The sequence below is a fragment of the Sceloporus occidentalis genome, unplaced genomic scaffold (genome assembly GCF_023333645.1).
Source record: "Sceloporus occidentalis isolate IW3139 unplaced genomic scaffold, rSceOcc1.0.p SCAF_5, whole genome shotgun sequence".
Lineage (NCBI taxonomy): Eukaryota > Metazoa > Chordata > Lepidosauria > Squamata > Phrynosomatidae > Sceloporus > Sceloporus occidentalis.
Genome location: NW_028316985.1, coordinates 27,163,940 through 27,183,277, shown reverse-complemented (window position 1 = coordinate 27,183,277; position 19,338 = coordinate 27,163,940). Strand labels below are relative to the sequence as shown.

Here is a 19,338-nt window from a genome sequence, read left to right as displayed (position 1 = left end):
TCTCAACCTAATCCACCACATAACACTGTTGTATGGATTAAATAGAGTGAGCTATAAATTCTCTTCTGAGCTTCTTGAATGAGGGATGAGATAAACAAGTAATCAATCACACATCAGCATTCCTTACTGATTAAAGGATTTCTTTTAAATGGAATATTTTGCAAATGTACTTATTCAACATTTACCAACTTGAGTCTCAAGAGAGGCAGCAGTTTACACAACGATGTATTATAGGATTTGTAAAAATGAAATTGTAGCCTTAGTGAGGCAGGTCCCCAGAAAAGGAAGGGAATTTTCAGATAGAACTCTGTGGGTCCATATATATATATTCATAATCCTTGGCCACTTGTCTTTATCTCCCCACACCATTTGCATCTCTGATTTCCTCTCTTTCCTCTCACCTGCCACCCTGGGCAGTGGTCTATTGATCTCGGCTGCTTTCAGATTGGTGTCTGACAGTGCCTTAAGCCCCTGCTCTTTTCTCCAGGCCCATGAAGGTGGCCTAAGGATTAATTAGAAAAGGTCAATGCTATAGAAACCAGAGCAGTCCCAGCTCCCCCCTCTCAATCATTCAAAATCATGTTTAAAGCTCCAGAGATCAAGGAGGACTGGTGCAGAGACACAGAAAATTGCACAATTATTGGGGGGCTACTGCCAGGCTCACTAAAAATGAAGGAATGGGAAATGGAGGGGGGATCACTTATATTTTGACAAAGACTCTGCCACTCTGGAAATCCCTTGCATTATCTCACCAGTGCCACAAACCGTATTAAATTGCTGGAAAAGACACTTTGATTTGTGGGGAGGGAATGAAGAAGAAAGAAAAAACCCTAGGGGTGTTGCCTGACCATTTAAAAAAAATAATTTTCTGTTGAATTGACCTCCCTCAGTTTTAATGTCAAGGCAACAAAGGAGAGCAGGTCAAAATACTTCTTTTGGCCAGACTGAAGGTGCTGTAACTCTATTTAGGGTAAGAGACAGATTTGCTACTCCTGCTGAGCAATTACCTTAGGTGACTCACAGGACTACAGAATTTTAGGGCCAGGCAAAATCTAAGGGGTTATCTGCCTAAGACAAGTGCTCTATCCTATAGCCCAGTTCTCTATAGCTCTCTCATATCTGTCAGATTAGTAGGTTTCCATTCTATGAGAGCTGCAAAGCAAGAAAAGAAAGGAAGAAAATTCATTAGGCTGTTGTTGCCAATAGAATGAAAAATAAGCTTAAAGATGGTTATAGTGTAACCACTGTTGCTGTGTTCCAGCCTGGAAAGGAACTAGTCACAAATAACTTGTTAAACATAAGTAGTTATTTCCCCAATAAAGTTATAATTATACTACATCTTGATGGCTACATATGGATATCTTCACTCTTTTTGCTATCCCACATTTACTTTGTATTTTTTTTAGCTGCAGAGGTGTGGCCTCAATACGTGGCAGGGGAGGAAATATCAAATGGTGCTGGCTTGTCGTGCCTCATTGCTCTGTTGCTGACGTTAAAATGATAAGGAGTTGATGAGGAGAAAAATGCTTTGTACCACAAACCAGTGGCTAGTTTTGATCAATGTGTTTCAGGGAATTATCTTCAGGTGTTGATTTGGTGCAGTGAGCAAGGGAAATGAGCAGTAGTTTTGGCATCTGGAGCAGCATAAAGCCTGGTTTGTCTGGAGACAAGAGAACTTTCTTCCTCTGTTACCATGATCAGGCTGCTTTGCTTGGCAGCTGCAAGATCCACTCCCAAGGAGTCCATCTTCCTTTCCTGACCTGCCCAGCAGCATTTTGGAGCCCCTAGAGGACATACTAAAAATCTTTCCATAGGATTATAGGATTTCAAATTTTTTATATCATTATTATTTTTCTTTGAAATAACTGGTTTTAAAATGGATATCAAAAACATTTGTCAAATAATGATATTACTGGGAAAGACAAAAATGCATGCAGTGTGCTCCTGGGCCTTCTTCTAGAGTTTTAGTTCCTCACCAAACTACAAACTCTAGGATTATATAGGATGGAAGCATGGCAGTTAAAGTGCAATTATAGTGCTATAATTGCATAGTGGGAATGGCCCCAGATAAAGCTTGGCCATTCCGGACCAGACAACCCAAAAAGCTTTGCATGATAGCAAAAGTAGTTCATAAAAATAAACTGTTGTTTGGAAAGTTGTGTCTACTATGAAGATTTTAGCTAAATTCAGAGAGAAGAAGAAAGCCCAACAGGTGGGTGGCAGATGACACCATTCCTACTAATCGAAAGGCTCCTGGAATTCTGATCCTGCAAGCCCATGATCCACTACCCTATTCACTTTAAGATGTCTCTTTCCTTCTAGTGGTCAGCCTATCCCCAGAGTGACTTACACAGAAGAAGAGAAGAGAACATGGGGAACTGTCTTCAGGGAGCTGAAGACTCTGTATCCCACCCATGCATGCTATGAACATAATCATGTCTTCCCTCTCCTGGAAAAATACTGTGGCTACCAAGAAGACAATATCCCACAGCTGGAAGATGTCTCCAGCTTCTTAAAAAGTAGGTTAAAGTGCAAAGTTAAGTCCAAACTCTGACATCATTTACAAGTGTTATCAGTATAAATCCTTCCACGTGAACTATGAAAGCTTAAAACAGGGGTGGGATTCATGTGGACTTCGAGATGATGTTGAACTGCTGTTCACAGCTTTCTTCGCCATTGGTTCTGCTGACTGGGGCTGGAAGGATGGTGCCACAACAAACTACAAATCTCAGAATTCAATGGGATAGAGCCATGACAGTTCAATCAGTTTCAAACTGTATTAATTCAGCAGCATGGCAGCAGCTTCAGTGCAGGGTGACCAGATGTCATAACTGCACAGGAGGACAAGGCACTGTACATGGTAGGACACTCAAGAAAAATGTAGGGCATTACAAAACAAAAGATAAAATCACTCACATAAATATAAATTCACATTTCTTAATCATGCTTGAAAAGGAGCACATTTTGCAATTTCTTTTGGAGAGAAGGCTGAAATGTAGGACATGTCCTAGAAAAGGAGGATGTCTGGTCACCCTGCTTCAGTGGGTCTGCACTGGTTGGGACTAGCAATTGGATTTAAATTTAAAGAATCCAGTCTTATCCATACTTACCTGGGAATAAGTCCTAAGGAACTCAATAGCTCTTCTGAGCAGATATGTGTGTGCTTGTACTATGTAATGATGCAGAGAAGAACTCTAAATCTGTCAGCAGTATAACTTCAGCCAGACTAATATGGAGTTCTGCTGGTTCTTTAAGGCTGCACTGGATTTCGCCTACGTCCTGTGGCTGGCCTTCTCTCATCTCGGGATTTTTTGGGTGGCTTGGCTTTCAGAGTATTTCATTCTACCCAGTATATTCGTCATTCATCAAGACCAATGTACACACCAGAACCGTAAGTATTTGGTCTCAGAACCATCAGAAACCTGGAATATTCTATGTGGTCAACAGAAAGAAGAATCAAAATAGCTTAGCTAGAAATTATCTGAGGGAAAAATGTGTACATTCTACAAAAGGGATGGTTCTGGGTAAAAAGGTAGAGGTAGTCCCCTGACATGATTGTCTAGTCATAGGGGAAGCACTTATCTCCGTTACTAAGCTGAAGAGCCAATATTCTCCGAGGACTGGTAATGTGGCCAGTGTGACAGTACCGAACACTGTGCCATGGTTTTATTTACTGAGGCGGGTTACAGACCACCCATTTGGGGCGGGCTGCACTCGCCCCTTTCCCCGGTGTATCGGGGCCTCAGCTGCCAGACCGGCAGCCTCCGAGGCCCTGATCTGCCGCTTTCCAGGCTGCGGGGAAGCAGCAAAAGGCCGCTTCCCCGCAGCCTGAAAAGGGGTGTCCTTGGGGCTTCAAGCCCCAAGGACACCCCGCGGCGGCAGGGAGGAGGAGAAAGGGGCCGCTTGGCCCCTTTCTCCCTTGCTTCGCTGGGTGCAGCCGTCTGAAGGCTGTGCCCAGCGACGCAAAGCGGCGACACAAACCAGGAAGGAGCTCCGAAACGGAGCTCCTTCCTGGTCCGCGCAAAGGGCGCACTAAGCGCCCTGGCGTGGACCGATGACGTCATGTCCGCCCCGCCCCGTATAGAGGCGGTGCGGTCGTGACGTCGTCATGGCAGCCCCCATGTGGAAGGGGAGCCGCCATTTTGTACGGACTCAGTCCGTACTAGGGTTAGGGGGGTGCGGAAGTACCGCACCTTCCTAACCCTAATATGGACTGACTCCGTACTTTCATAGGGGTTTGTAACCCGTCTGATTTAATTAAGTTGTATCTCATCTTTTTTTCTGATAAGGCCGCTTACAACAAATTAAAACAAACTACACCCAAAATTCTATTATACATTTTTTAAAAAAAATTAAATAAACCACTCCATTAAAATTCCAGCAAAGCTAAAATAATGTAAAACTTTTTTAAAACATAAAAAGAAATTAAACCATACCACACCACATGAAAAGATATCTAGGGGTAGCTGTATTGGCCGTGTAGTAAAGCACAATAACGTCCAAAATCCACAACAGTGATACCTTTATTGGCCAACCAAAATGCACAAAATGCATGTTGCAAGCTTTTGAAACTCCCTAAATTTTTCATCAGGCAAAGACATTAAAAATCATACAGGAGGGGGAAAATTATGATGATGTTAGTCACAAGCCTGCATTTTGAAGATGCTGCTGTTCACAGTTTAGGTGTAGTTGGAGGGACATCCATACAGGCCAGCCCCTCTTCTTTCTGGCCATGAGGGTACACCAGGGGAAAAAAAGTTCCATTAGCAAGACAAAAAGAGATACTCTCTTGAGATCCAAGTTGCTCCTGTCCTTTGTGAAGCCACAAGCTCCTTTTTAAGGTAGAGAGCACTGAATTTCTAAGGAAGTCCTCCATATTTTTCCATCAGGATATATATATATATAGGTGCTGTTTTGGTAAAACATTCCAAATGTAGTCCAAATTTTTAAGAAAAATGTTTTAACTTTGTTGGAGGTAGAAACTTCAAATGGTAAAGTCCATTGGCTCTCTCTTTAGAGCCAGTTTCTGCTACAGGAGGTAAAGAACCAAAATCCCACCTAAATAAAATGGTCTTTGCCTGCTGGCAGAAAGATGGTACCAGCCATACTTCCCATGGGAGGGAGTTCTATAGTCTGGGAGCAGCCACTGAGAATACAGCCTTTCCTGTATGCAAAAAATGTTGATGGTGCTGGGAACAAGACAAAGCTCTCTCCTGATGATCTTACCATAATTTCAACACCAGAATCCTCCAAGGATCTCCAAAATGCCTGGAAATGCCAAAAAAATAAAAATAATAAAAAAAAATGGTCCCAATTCAAACTTGATTTGGATTGGTCTAAATTTGCCTGATTGTTTTGGGTATTCAAAAGAATCAGTTACACATCTCTAGTCTAGATATCACTTTTAAAGGTTTTTCATGCAACCTCTTTTATTTCTCTGTTTTAAAGCAATGTATAATGGTGTTGTTGTTTTTTTTAAAAAAAAGACAGAAATAATCCATGCATTTTTTTCTTTTTCTTTTAGTGATGTTTGCCATGAACTTCTTGGTCATGTTCCCTTGTTTGCTGATCCCAGTTTTGCTCAGTTTTCCCAAGTAAGTAAAACCTTTGAACGATGGCAACTAACAGGAAGGATCCTTCAACAATACATGAAACTGTCTCATTCTGTGACTCTTGCAGTCAAGAATATGTGCAAAAAAATTCCAGACTCCAAAATCCAATCTCTGAGACTAAGGGGTGAAACAGAAGGGCAAAAAGAGCTGGCTTCCCAGAGGAGTGTGGCGTTCAGGCAGCAGCATGCTCCCAGTCTGCTGAGAAGCCATATGGCCAACTGCACATGCAGTGGATCCATGACATTTCATCAGTGCAGCGTTTACACATGCTGCACTGAAGAAACCCTGAAAAAACACTACAGCAGTGGCAAAGGCACTCTTTCCTCAGCACAAAAGTGGCTTTCTGCCACTCCTTTATGCATCGGGGAAGAGCCAGGTTGGAGGCATGGCGTGCTGTTGTCACAGCCTCAACCTTGCAAGCAAAGGGCCACTGGCAAGCCACTCCTTAACCTGCAGTGTGTTTCGCCCTCATGACTGCAATTTTAGCAATTTTCAAAGGCATAAGCATGCTATTTTGTGCACACAGGTGGATGTGAGTCCCCTTGAACTTACATATAATAATGTAGGATTTCACTGTTAATTATTCTTTTTTAAAACATAGAAACTATCTGGTCAAACTAAATTACAAAACCTTTACTATTCGCTCTTGAAAGATAGCTATTCTCCAAAATGTATTGTCACATTGAACTCTTGTAAGGTTATTACCACACATACACACAAATTCATAATGACTGAGAATGCAAGTGAGTACCAAAGATGTACGGTGTTTATTGATGCAATGGGATTTAATGGTTGATATTTACAAAGAATTGTTTTAAGGTCAGAGTCCCAGTGTTGGGCAAGTAAATTCACAATACCAAAATACAGTTTTTAGATAGCTTATGGAAGGAAGGGAGGAATTGATCAGCCTGTTTTTGGTCTGCGTGAGTTCATTCATAAATCCATTCTATGTGGTTTCTGCATGTGTGCTTCTGTGTTTTAAAGCAACACAAAAAAATAATATATTAGCAGTGCAAACTGGTAGCCTCCATGTCAGAGAGGGTAGGGAATGTGCTCCAGGATCAATCTGCAACATTTGGTCAACACCTTGGATACATTCTCCCCTGGCAATGTAATTGGCAGATTCCATCTATCCAGCCATTTGTATGGGGCTGTTTTGTAGGGTTTTAATTGTTTTTAATTGTTAATTGTTGTATTTTTATGATATGATGTATGTTTTACTTGCTGTTGTACACCACTGTGATCCCTGGAATAGCGGTATAGAAATAAATTAAATTAAATTATTATTATTATTATTATTATTATTATTATTTGGAGTAGATTCCAATGGGAATTCCAATCCCCATTTACATTATTATTATTATTATTTATTAATCTTTATTTATATAGCGCTGTAAATTTACACAGCACTGTACATACAATCTTTTAATTAGATGGTTCCCTGCCTTCAGGCTTACAATCTAAGAAGACACGACACAAAAGGAGAAGGGAATGGTTGTGGGGAAGGGGATGAGGTCCTGGAGTTCATAGAAGGTATCAGCTGCCACAGTGCATAACTATGCATTTAAATGATCTGCATTTTTTGGAAACACAGAATAATAACCTTTCATTTCTACAGGAAATTGGATTAGCTTCCCTGGGAGCTCCAGATGAATACATTGAGAAACTTGCTACGGTAACTCTGGGACTGGGGAGGGGAGGCATTTTCAAAATGGTCCAGTCTCAAATTCAGGGCAAAGGCTCTTTTCTCGTACAGAATGCTGTTGAAATTTCCTTTTACAAACCTGGCAAATATTAATTAATTTTAAATAGACTTGCACAGTTTAAAGAGACTTGTACAGAGACCTGGGGAAGGAGGGACTTGCTCAAACAACTAATTTGGCTTCTGTATCCCCACTTACATAGGAGCCCTGGTAGTTAAATCCTGTACTGCAGCCACTCACTCAAAACCATAAGGTTACGAGTTCACTACCAGCAAAAGGTAGTGAACTCAGGCTTGCATCCTTCCGAAGTTGCTAAAATGAGTACCCAGCTTGTTGGGGGCAATTAGCTTACACCTTGTAAACCGCTTAGGGAGTGCTTAAGTGCACTGATAAGCGGTATAGAAATGTACTTGCTATTGCTATTGCTATATTGTATGAGCTGCAGAAGAAGGAAGATGCAGAGAAATTGCCTCAAATAGAGACCAAACAAATTTTCCAAGCAACATCAGTTCAATGACCAACTTTAATAGCTGTATAAATGTCACAGATGAGGTGTCTCATAGTGTTGTAAGGTTTTCCAGTTATTTTCCCTCAGTATCATGGGTATACAGTAAGAACAATTTTGGCCTGCATTTCACGTCTATTGCATCACTAACTGGCCATTTCCATGTGACCGAGCTAGTAAATCCATCGTAGGTTTGAATAATTTAATAACTATCTCCAAAATAGGTTCAGCACCTTGGATATTCTCTTGAAATTTTAGACTAAAATCTGGAGTAAATTTACTGCTCCAGTGACACAGTTACACAGGAGCCACCAGCCACTGTTTGATGAATAGTGATGGTGTCAAAGTTGACATCTGCCAGATAAAAGAACACTCCTGTCCTTCAGCTGTTAAAGGTACTGGAAGCCTATTGAGAAAGTAGTGTCCTAACATAAAACTCGCCTATTTAGCTCACAGCCACATGTTTAGCATAATCTGGAACTTTATATATAACTAGTAGAGACAATCTTTCCCTCTTACTTTATACTAGGTTTACTGGTTTACAGTTGAATTTGGACTATGCAAAGAAGGCAATGCTATTAAGGCCTATGGAGCTGGGTTGCTGTCATCATTTGGTGAATTACAGGTATGAATGTGCAAATCTTGATATTTTTGGAAATCAAGCATCATTTCCCACCCAACCCCAAATTATAAGTGTTTTGAGTGCAACCTCTAGTTCACTTTCTAAAATTGTAGGTTCATCTTCAAATGGTTCTTCCTTTAATGACGCTTTCATCCTTTCATTTATTTTATATTGTTATACAGTGTATAATTTCCGCTACATTAAATGTGTACTGTGAAGATACAGTATCTCATTGCACACAAGTAATGAAAAATTGAACGCTAATTCTAATGGCTTGAGTGTTGGACTAGGACTCTGGGAGGCCAGGGTTTGAAATTCTGCTCAGCCATGGAAACTAACTGGGTGACTTTGGATGAGTCACACTCTCTCAGCCTCAGAGGAAGGCATTGTGAACCCTCCTCTGAATAAATCTTACCAATAAACCCTACAACAGTGTCACCATCAATCAGAGTGGCTTTGTTTTGACAACAATCCCAATGGTCCTTACCACTTGAGTTTCCTGTCAGAATTAAATATTAACCTGTACATGATCACTATTTTTGTTAATGTTCAAAAACTTTCTGCCTTTCTCCTTTAGTATTGCTTGTCAGATAAACCTGTGACTGAGCCTCTCAATCTAGAAAGAACAACCATTCAAAAATATCCAGTCACTGAATTCCAGCCCATTTACTATGTTGCTGAAAGTTTTAAAGATGCAAAGCAAAAGTTAAGGTAATGATTTTATTTTGATTAGGGTTTGGATAACTATTTAAAGTCTTTTTCACATGTCCATAATACATGTTTGTCATAGTGCTTGATGCTGTTTCCTGAGACCCATGTCAGCTGCCCTGAAATTTTTATTTCATGGGTAGAGGTAAGACTGTCCTTTAATTACCATGAAAAATCATCTGGTGAGAGTGTGAGCCAGAGCTCAACCATTGTTCACTGTCAGAATCCAATGATTTAGCTATGCACAAAACTGTAAATAACCAAAGAGTCATAAAAGTTCAAGTATCCAAAACCACAAGAGCATCTTTGGAAAAGAGGGTCGTCGGGGCTGGTAATATTTGCAATGGCTGGCCAGAACTCCTCTACATCCTAAACACTCCCAGCTCCACCCAAGTTCCTGGCTGTATTTATTTAAAATGGGTTTTCTGTATACAAGACACTGTTTCTCATATTTCTGTGCACAGAACAGGTAATGTTGTTGTTGTTCTAGGGTTTTACCCAGGGTTTTACACAGAAAACCTCCATGTTTTTCTCCACAGCATACTTCATCTGCAACACTTGAGTATGGGGAAGAATATTGGGGAAGAATATTTGTTTTCTCTCATTACTCATTTTCACATGTGAGGATGTAATAATTGAGGATTTACATCCCTAGATAGGACTGACACTGGGTAGGGATGTACATTAATTAGGAAACATATTTTAAAAAACTTATCTGAGCTGAAGACTAAATGAAAAATGCCACCTAAAGATGACAGAATCATAGAACCATAGAGTTGGAAGAGATCACAAGGGTGTCATCCAGTCTAACTCACAGCCATGCAGGAATACACAGTCAAAGTACTCCTGACAGATGGCCATCCAGCCTCTGTTTAAAAACATTCAAAAGAGGAGACTCCACCATTCTCTGAGGCAGCATATTCCCCTGTTGAACAGTTCTTACTATCATCGTCCTAATGTTTAGTTGGAATCTCTTTTCCTGTTGCGTAAATTCTTTGCTTTATGTCCTAGTCTGTGGAACAGCAGACAACAAGCTTGCTCCGTCTTCAATATGACATCCCTCCAAATATTTAAACATGACTGTCATGTTACCTCTTAACATTCCCTTCTCCAGGCTAAATATACCCAGCTGCCTAAGTTGCTCATCATAAGGCAGGGTTTCCAAAACTTTCAGCATTTTGTTCGCCCTCCTCTGGACATACTCCAGATGCTGATGAACATGTGAGAGTAGCCTAAAACATGATGCACCAAGCAACACACAATTTCCATCCCAAATCCAGCAAGAGACATGGGCACAAGCCTACTATTATCTATGGTTTGTTTCAATGTCACCTTTTGCACACATTTTCTCCTCCCTCTTTTATCTTACCATTTCACACAAGTCATAAAATCCTTAGTTTTTTGTGGGTTTTTCAGGCTATATGGCCATGTCCTAGAAGAGTTTATTCCTGATGTTTCGCCAGCATCTGTGCCTACACACACACACACACACTGTGTGACCCTGGGTAGGTATATACCCACTCTCTTCCATATAGCCCGAAAAACCCAAAACTATGGATGCCAGCCATGAAAGCCTTCGACTTCACATATAAAATCATTGTTTTGTATTCTTTAAATGATGGTGTTCAGCAAAAATATATCCATTTGAATGCATTAAAGTTTCCATTTTCTCCTTCAGGCGATATGCCTCCACCATTCCCCGTCCATTCTCAGTCCGGTACAATCCATACACTGAAAGGATTGAGGTTCTGGATAACACCAAGCAACTGAAGAATTTAGCAGATGCCATTAACAGTAAGAACTTGCACTTGTTTATCCATTGCTTTTCCCTTCAGAATCCCAGATCTATAGCTCTTCCTGTGCTTGCTTTGATGTTCAAAAAGAACTCTTGCATGCCCCCAATGTCTCATACTCCCTGTACATGAAAGCTACAAATGTGATGTGAAATCATTGGGAGTTGTTTTAATGTTCAAAACAAAGCAAAAGCATTCAGTATTCCACTTCCAGTAACAGAATTATTCACTGTCCACTAGAATCCAAATGGCTTTTCTTGGGGAACTTAGTATTCTGTCCCACAGGGGACAGGACCTGTGATCTTCCATATGTTTTTGGACTATAACCCCCATCATCCCTTGCTGGTTGGGGCTGATGGGACTTAGAATTCAAGTGCTCTAGGAAAGCCACCACCACTGCTGGGAAAGTTTTGTAATAAAATTGCACAAATGGCAAAAGATTTATATGATCTGAAGAGAAACCAGAGTAATGTAGTTGTTATGCACTCAAAGCCATGTCAATAAAACTTTCCCATATTAATTGTTATTGTTGTTGTTATTATGATCAGATATATTGTGGTTATTAGAGGCAGGCTTATACTGAACACTTAAATTGGACTGGAGAGAATTGGATGCAAATATATGTATATCTATTTTGAATGATCAGACCTACCTGCCAGGAATATTATAAAGATACATTGAGATTCACTCTACATATCTTGTCTTGTGTTTGTTCGTGGAGTGCAAATGTTAGAAACAAAGAAAAAAACAAAATATGGACTTTCCTTTTTTTCTTTTTTGTAGATGAAATGGGGGTTCTCTGCAATGCTCTTCAGAAGATCAACTGAAGATGATGATTTCAGATTCCTTGCATTCGTTCTGAAAGCCGAAGGGCAGACAATGAAACAAATATCAAACTTTTCAAAAAAAAATCACCTAATAACCTAATGTAGATATGTATCAGATGCTTCATTTGCTTACTATGTATATTTTATTAAGTTTGACAATGAAAAAAAAACCCAGCAATCTGTTTGATGATTGCCCACAGCTTTATCGTCTGAAACAAAAATGCCAAGTTTAGCTGCTAAACCATTTACACTCTGACAGTGCCATTATATCCATGCATACTTAGAAGTATACCCCATTGAGTGCAGTGGTGTTTATGCTCACATAGGTGGGTACAGGATTGTTGACTTGTAAACTGCCTAGGTCAGGAGTGGGCAAGTATGACTCTCAAGTTCTTCAGAGGCAACTCTCATCAGTCTTTACCATAGTATAACCAATGGCAGGAAATGTTGGGAATTTCAGTCCAACAACATCTAGAAGAGTAAAAGCAGCTTCCTCTTGAACTAAGCCTTTGGAAACAGTACAGGCATTATATAAAGAACCTTTTGTTTGAATCAGTAGGTCTGACTCCTGCACCAGTACTACTGATGATATGCCAGCTGAAGCAATTCTTATAATGCAATTGCTATGTGTCGTTCATGGTGTTTTTTCAGATGATGGACCGGGTCCTTACATTGCCCATCATAGCATAACAGTTATTCAAGCAGAACTCTTGTATGATTCCCCATCCACCCAGGACCCCCAGTTTTTCTGCAATAGCCCCACTAAACAGTTGTTCTGTGGCTGGAGAAGAGTAGGGAGGGGGATTGGAGAAGCATTTGGTTATGCTCCATGGCCTGATACAGACCTATGACATCATCTACTGAGATCCACAGGGATGTTGGCAGATGATATCATTGGTTTGTATCTGTTATGGGAAGTTCCATTGCCAGATGATTCTTTGATCTTCTCCACTCCCCATCAGTTGCAGAATGGCTGTTCAGAAGGGCTAATGCAGCAACACCAGGAGACGTTTGGGTCACTGCAGACGGTAGAAAACTTCAATAATGACTAAAACAAGACATACTTCAGTGTAAGATTGTCTTATGCTTGCATATGTCACTAGCAGGGTGCTTCAACTTGTCACACTCCTGCTTTTTCCCACCAGTTCCTCAATTATTTTTCTTTACACAAAGAGAGAGAGCGCAATTCATCAAGCAGGGGGAAATGGAATAGGTACTGAATGTATGGAGAGTAGTGCTATGATACCCATTAGGGGAAGGGAAGAATCCAGTCTTCTATCAGAAATTCTTCCCAAAACATTTGTTAACACAGAACTAGAGAACAGTCCATTATGCCATGAAATTTGAAGTCTCATTACCCATCTTCATTCTACTTTGTAATATGGATTGGAATAAATACTTACACCCACACTCCGGGAGGTGGGGAAAGAGAGAATGGCGATAGAAAATTAATGTTGATATTCCAATTTTCATGTTTGTGTTTTGCAATAATATCAGTACTCCAATTGTCATATTTCTTCTTTTCACTGTTCACTGTAGACTATTTTTGTAGCCATTCTCTTGTTCAGAGTTTTTATGTAAGGCAGCATGAAGATGTTTCCAATGCATGAAAAATCACAAAGAATATGTTGATGACAGTGGTAATAACCTATGATATCCATACTAGGTGGGGGGAATAACAGCTGCAGACATTGTTTAAGAAAGGATAACCCAACCTGTGCCAGGGGAGGTGTCATATACTCAGGGGCCGAGACAAAACAAACAAAAAAATAGTAGGAATCCCACTAGAGAAAGCACCAGAGGTGCTGAAATCAAAACCAAGTAGAATTCTATGAATAGACTAATGTATTCAAAATATATACAGCATATAGAATAATATAGTCAAAACATATATACAATGGATTTCTGGATAGTTTCAGTTTCAATCAAAAGGGTCTTCTTCAAAGTACAGATAATATTTACAGTAGTCTGTTTATAGAGCAACCTTTATCTTTTTGATACAGTTTATGCACTTAAACCATGGAGAGTTGATTGATCAAAATAGAGAGGTAAGATTATTTAAATGGCACTTGTTTCCAAGTAAAGTCACAATTCAGTATGCCAGTTCTGCTACCAGAAGGATTTTGGGAATAGAGGCAAAGTGGTAATTTTCGAAGTGTACTCATGACATTGACATTTGCCTTAGCCACACCTTGAATAAGAGTTCAAAAATGGAAGAGTCTGTGTTGATCCATAAGAACAAAGATCTTTTGTAAAGCCAGTGGGTCTTGATTGCCTATTCAGGTCACCACAAAATACATTACAACAAAAAGTGCTTATAGCTATATTAGTGCTAAGAAAACCTATGCCTCCTTCCTACACACCCACAAGTACTTTAAAGACTTTAGGGAAGCTTAGAGATAACAAGGGAGCCATAGGAAAATTGCAAATGATATCATGTGTGCGCATATGTCTTCAAGTTTCCAGTTGAGTTAAGGTGATCCCATTAATTTCATAGGTTTTTCTTGGCAAGGAATATTCAGTGATGGGTTTGTCAGTTCCTTTCTCTGAAATATAGCCTACAGCACCCCGTATTCCTTGATGATCTCCCATCCAAGTACTAACCAGAGCTGACCCTGCTTAGCTCCCATGGTTAGATGGGATACCTGTTAAAATGCAAAAATCTCTTGAAATATAGCCTACAGCACCTGGTATTCATTGCTGGTCTCCCATCCAAGTACTAACCAGGATTATTCTGCTTAGCTTCCAAGATCAGGCAGGATCTGGTGCCTGTAGGGTATTTAGGCTGACTGAAAGGATTTAATGTTATCTGGTCCAATAAATGTTATCATCTCACTTGCTTTGTATGGCTGAGATCCAAAGAAATCAATTCTGCTTATGCATGGTTCCTGCTAATTAGAAAATCCTAGCACTTCGAGTCTTGGCTCTACCATGTATGTGTATGTTGTGCCTTCAAGTTGTATGTTGACTTCTGGTGACCACATGAATATCACATGGTTTTCTTCAAGATGTTATAGGATTTGACCAAAGTCATGCCACACTAACAAAATTTGAGATGCACTGGTGGCATTAAAAAAATCAACAGTAAAAAGATATGTCAGGATAACTGGCAAAGCAGGAAGAGAAAGAATGGAGTTTATCAGACATGGGAAATTGGAAGTATAATCCAATGGCAATCTGAACGCAATCATGGGGTTTAACGTTATTGCACGATAGCCTACTACACGCAAATGCGGGCAATGGGAAATCAGTCCAAGCACAATCATGGGGTTTCACGTTTGTTGCATGATAGACTACCACACGCAAATTTGGGCAACGGCAAGCTATTTTCGGGCAATGGGAAGCCAGTTGGAACGCAGTTCGAATTCACATAAATTTGCTGAACTAGCTAATTCACGTGGATGTGTTCTGGCCCCACTTTCTTTTCATTCAAAATTACGAGAAATTCCTCCCATGTGATAAAGTCCAATGTGAATTGATGATGAGTGCAAGACCTTGTAAAGCTAAGTATTCTGAGCAAATGCAGCTGCATGTGAATCTTTCCTTAAAAAAAGAATAAAAAATAATCATTGCATTTTCTTTAAATAAAATAAAATATATAATCATTCTGTGTAAATAAAATACATTTATCATCCCATTTTGTGGCATTTGCTTTTTTTAAAAAATTAAGCTTTAAGGTCAGTACACACAAACACACATAGAGAGTTGACAGATTTAGAATTCATTTAAATGGCTAATTTAAAGATTATTTTCCCCCTTTGTCATTTCAGAAGGAGGGAGAAGGGAGAGCCTTTTGTGGTAGAACCCCTTCATTGTGTATATCTGGAGGTTGCTTTAAGTGGTATCTTGAGAGATAAAAAACAGAATGATGCAGTACCATATGCCAATTCAACAACAGAAGGGAGGCAGGGCTTTGAAGTAGAAACACTGTTTTGTTGTTGCTCAAAACGTGTGTTTCTTATTTGCGTAATACATTTGAAATGAGTAATCCTAATTATAGGGATGGGTTGAACAAAGCTACCAAGAGATAGTACAGAAGAGGATAATCCAGCCAAAACCTTATCCTTTGGAGCGATTTAGGGTGTATCTACACTGCAGAAATAAAGCAATGGGACATGCCATGGCTCAATGCTATGTAATTCTGGGATTTATAGTTTTGCAAGATATTTAGCCTTCCCTGTCAGAGAGCTCTGGGGCCCCACCAAACTACAAACCCCAAATTCCATAGCAATGAGTCATAGAAGTTGAAGTGGTATCAAACTGCTTTATTTCTACAGTGTGGCAGCAGCTGTACATCCAGTCTCCTGAGGATAAGTTACATTGAACTCTGTCCCACTGAACTCAGTGGGTTTTATTATTAAGACAATATGTTTAAGACTGTGCCACACCCAGCTTGCTTATTAGGGAGCAAGTGCAATGAACACTAACCTGAAAATAGCTGCATTGTTAAACAGTGTCCACAATTCTGTATGACTCAGCATAATGCATAGTGCATGCAGAATTATGGCACAGCTGACCATTCATAGATGGCCATCCAGCCTCTGTTTAAAGACCTCCAAGGAAGGAGACTTTACTATACTCTGAGGGAGTGTGTTCAAGTGTCGAACAGCCCTTACTGTCAGGAAGTTTCTCCTAATGTTGAGGTAGAATCTCTTTTCCTGTAGCTTGCATCCATTTTTCTGGGTCCTGTTCTCTGGAGCAGCAGAAAACAAGCTTGCTCCCTCCTCAATATGACATCCCTTCAAATATTTAAACAGGCTATCATATCACCTCTTAACCTTCTCTTCTCCAGGCTAAACATTCCCAGCAGCTTCCTAAGCCATTCCTGATAGGGCATGGTTTCCAGACCCTTCGCTATTTTAGTCACCCTCCTTTGGACACGCTCCCATTTCTCAAGGTCCTTTTTGAATTGTGGTGCCCAGAACCGGACACAATATTCCAGGTGGGGTCTGACCAAAGCAGAATAGAGTGGCACTATGACTTCCCTTGATCTAGACACTATACTTTTATTGATGCAGCCTAAAATTGCATTGGTCCTTTTAGCTGCTGCATCACACTGTTCACTCATGTTCAACTTGTGGTCTACTTGGCCTCCCAGATCCCTTTCACACGTGGTTTCATTCAGCCAGGTGTCCTCCATCCTATATCTGTGCATTTCATTTTTCCACCCTAAGTGCAGTGCCTTACATTTCTCTGTGTTGAATTTCATTTTGTTAGCTTTGGCCCAGCTTTCTAGTCTATTCAGGCCATTTTTAATTTTGTTCTTGACATATCACCCTCCTCCACAGCTATTCTATGCCTAGCAGAGAGGCACAGAGGTGCCTCTATGCCTTGGAGAGGTGCCTGGCTATGTCCTTGCAACCAGATCCAAAATGATTGCATCATCTTCTGCAATCTTCCAGGATTCTCTAGATGTCTCAGTCCCCTCAAGGTTAAAAAGAAGGGGGGGGGGGACCTTCCAGTTCTTGTTTTAAAAGATTCCTTTCCTGGGCTTAAAGCGGCAGGGGGGAAATGAGACAAAACGCCCCCTAGATAACACTTTGGAGGTGATTTTTTTTTTTTTTTTTTTGCAGGGGTAGTGGTGTTGCAGCCCTCCAGAGTCTTGGGATGAAATTAATACAGCCCCTTAACCTCTCTCAGTTATCCACTCTGGTTTAAAGTCATGATACAGGGCTATTTACTGATCAGATATAACAGGAATGTGATGGCTGCTGTAGAATTTGACTAACCTGGGTTCACTAGAGGGAGTCACAGTGCAGGCAGAGTTTAGGATCCAAAACACACTGCAGCAATAATCCAGTTTGAGATCTCTTTATCTGCCTTCAGTGCTAGGCAATCCTGGGAACTGTAGTCTATTGTGGCATCAAAGCTCTCTGACAGGGAAGGCTAATGTCTCACAAAACTACAATTCTCAGAATTCCCTAGCATTATTTCTGGATTATTTCTGCAGTGTGTTTTGGACCATTATGTCAGTGGAGTAGTGATGCCAATCCAGCTTTTAGCCCAAACTTTAAAGAAATTGGCGCTGGTTCTGTTTGGGAAGGTGGGAGGACTGAATTCAGCACCATGGTCAGCTCCCATTAAGCCTTTTATTCCCCACAGATCCATTTGTACCCTTACTTCCCTCCTCCAGCTAAGTAAGAGATCCCATACATCCTCAAGCCCTCCAGATCCTTTTGCACTGCAACCTCCAGAGGCCACAGCTGACTGAGCAATTGTGAGGGAGGCTGGGAGCTGTAGTCCAATATCATCTGGAGGGCTGCATGAATCCCCATCTTTGCCAAACAGGTGTTGTTTTGGCTTTTTAAAAAAATAGTGAGAAAATTATTTCAAAGTTTTCTTCCCGCCTCTCCAATTCTGCATGTAAAATAATGCTAGCAATAAATAAACCAATGCAGGCCAAAAATGGAAGCCCCTTCTCTGTGCTGAAGCTGCTGGAACTTTAAATATCCCTTTTGAACTGAGGCTAAAAGTCTCAATGGGCAATTTGCAAAATTCTTATTAGTCAATCAAGGCTGCATCCCCACTGCAGAAGTGATCCAGTTTGATACCACTTTTAACCGCCTTGGCTCAATGATATGGAGTCCTGAGATTTGTAGTTTTGTGAGATAGCTAGCCTTCTCTGTCAGAGCGCTCTGGAGCCACAACAAACTACAATTCCCAGAATTCCATAGCACTGAGCCATGGCAGTTAAAAAAAGTGGGGTCAAACCAGATGATTTCTGCAGTGGTGAATAATTCGTTTGCCCTACACAGATTATAGTTTTTCTTTCTTTCTTTTGCTTTTTTAAAAAACGAATTGCAATGGAAAAGTGGAGGGATAGGTGGGATATGTTTGGGGTTTCTTTTTGCAAGCAGAAGCATATATTTCTGGGTTAATAATAGCTGGCAAACCTCCTCTGAACAAATCTTGCCAAGAAAACCCCATGACAGGTTCGCCTTCTTGTTCTTCTTGTGTGCCTTCAAGCCCTTTCCGATTTATGGTGACCCTATGATAAGGTTTTCTTGGCAAGTTGCTTCAGAGATGGTTTGCCATTGCCATCCTCTGAGGCTGAGAGAGTGTGACTTCTTGCCCAAGGTGACCTGCTCTCCAGAGCCACAATCCCAACACTCAGACGACTACACCAAGCTGGCTCTGGCTCTGGCTCTGCCTCTGGCACACAACCCCAACCACCACAACAACCATCTTAAAATCTGGAAGGGCAGAATTAAGAACTGTCACAGGAGGAGGCACGATGATACTGGAGAATAGGACATTCTAAAGAGATAGATAGATATTTCTATGGAAAGTACGGATACTGTTGATTACCACCGTTTACCATTCTTACACTAAGAATGAATGAATATATATATATATAGAGAGAAAGAGAGAAATAAAAATAAAAATAAAACATTACATAAAATAAAACATGAATAAAATAAAACATGAAAAATAGCAAAGTAAAAAATAAAACGTGAAATAAATTCAAACATTAATAAATTCAAACATTAATAAAATCAAACATTAAAAATATCAAAACATTAAAAATAACAAAACATTAATAAAACATGACCACGAAGTTTGAGAAC

The 19,338-nt window shown here is 40.3% G+C and overlaps 1 protein-coding gene across 1 annotated transcript in view; it reads left to right on the top strand.

Annotated features, from left to right (window-relative positions):
* LOC149311815 (phenylalanine-4-hydroxylase-like) overlaps window positions 1–13,650 on the top strand; it is a 44,034-nt gene extending 30,384 nt beyond the window's left edge. Inside the window, exons 6-13 of the mRNA XM_089526722.1 lie at window positions 2,323–2,519; window positions 3,256–3,391; window positions 5,525–5,594; window positions 7,231–7,287; window positions 8,350–8,445; window positions 9,020–9,153; window positions 10,829–10,944; window positions 11,727–13,650. Coding sequence (XP_089382848.1) covers window positions 2,323–2,519; window positions 3,256–3,391; window positions 5,525–5,594; window positions 7,231–7,287; window positions 8,350–8,445; window positions 9,020–9,153; window positions 10,829–10,944; window positions 11,727–11,770 — 850 coding nt within the window. The 3' untranslated portion in view covers window positions 11,771–13,650. The remainder of the gene's footprint in view (window positions 1–2,322; window positions 2,520–3,255; window positions 3,392–5,524; window positions 5,595–7,230; window positions 7,288–8,349; window positions 8,446–9,019; window positions 9,154–10,828; window positions 10,945–11,726) is intronic.
* Window positions 13,651–19,338: the final 5,688 nt, after the last annotated feature.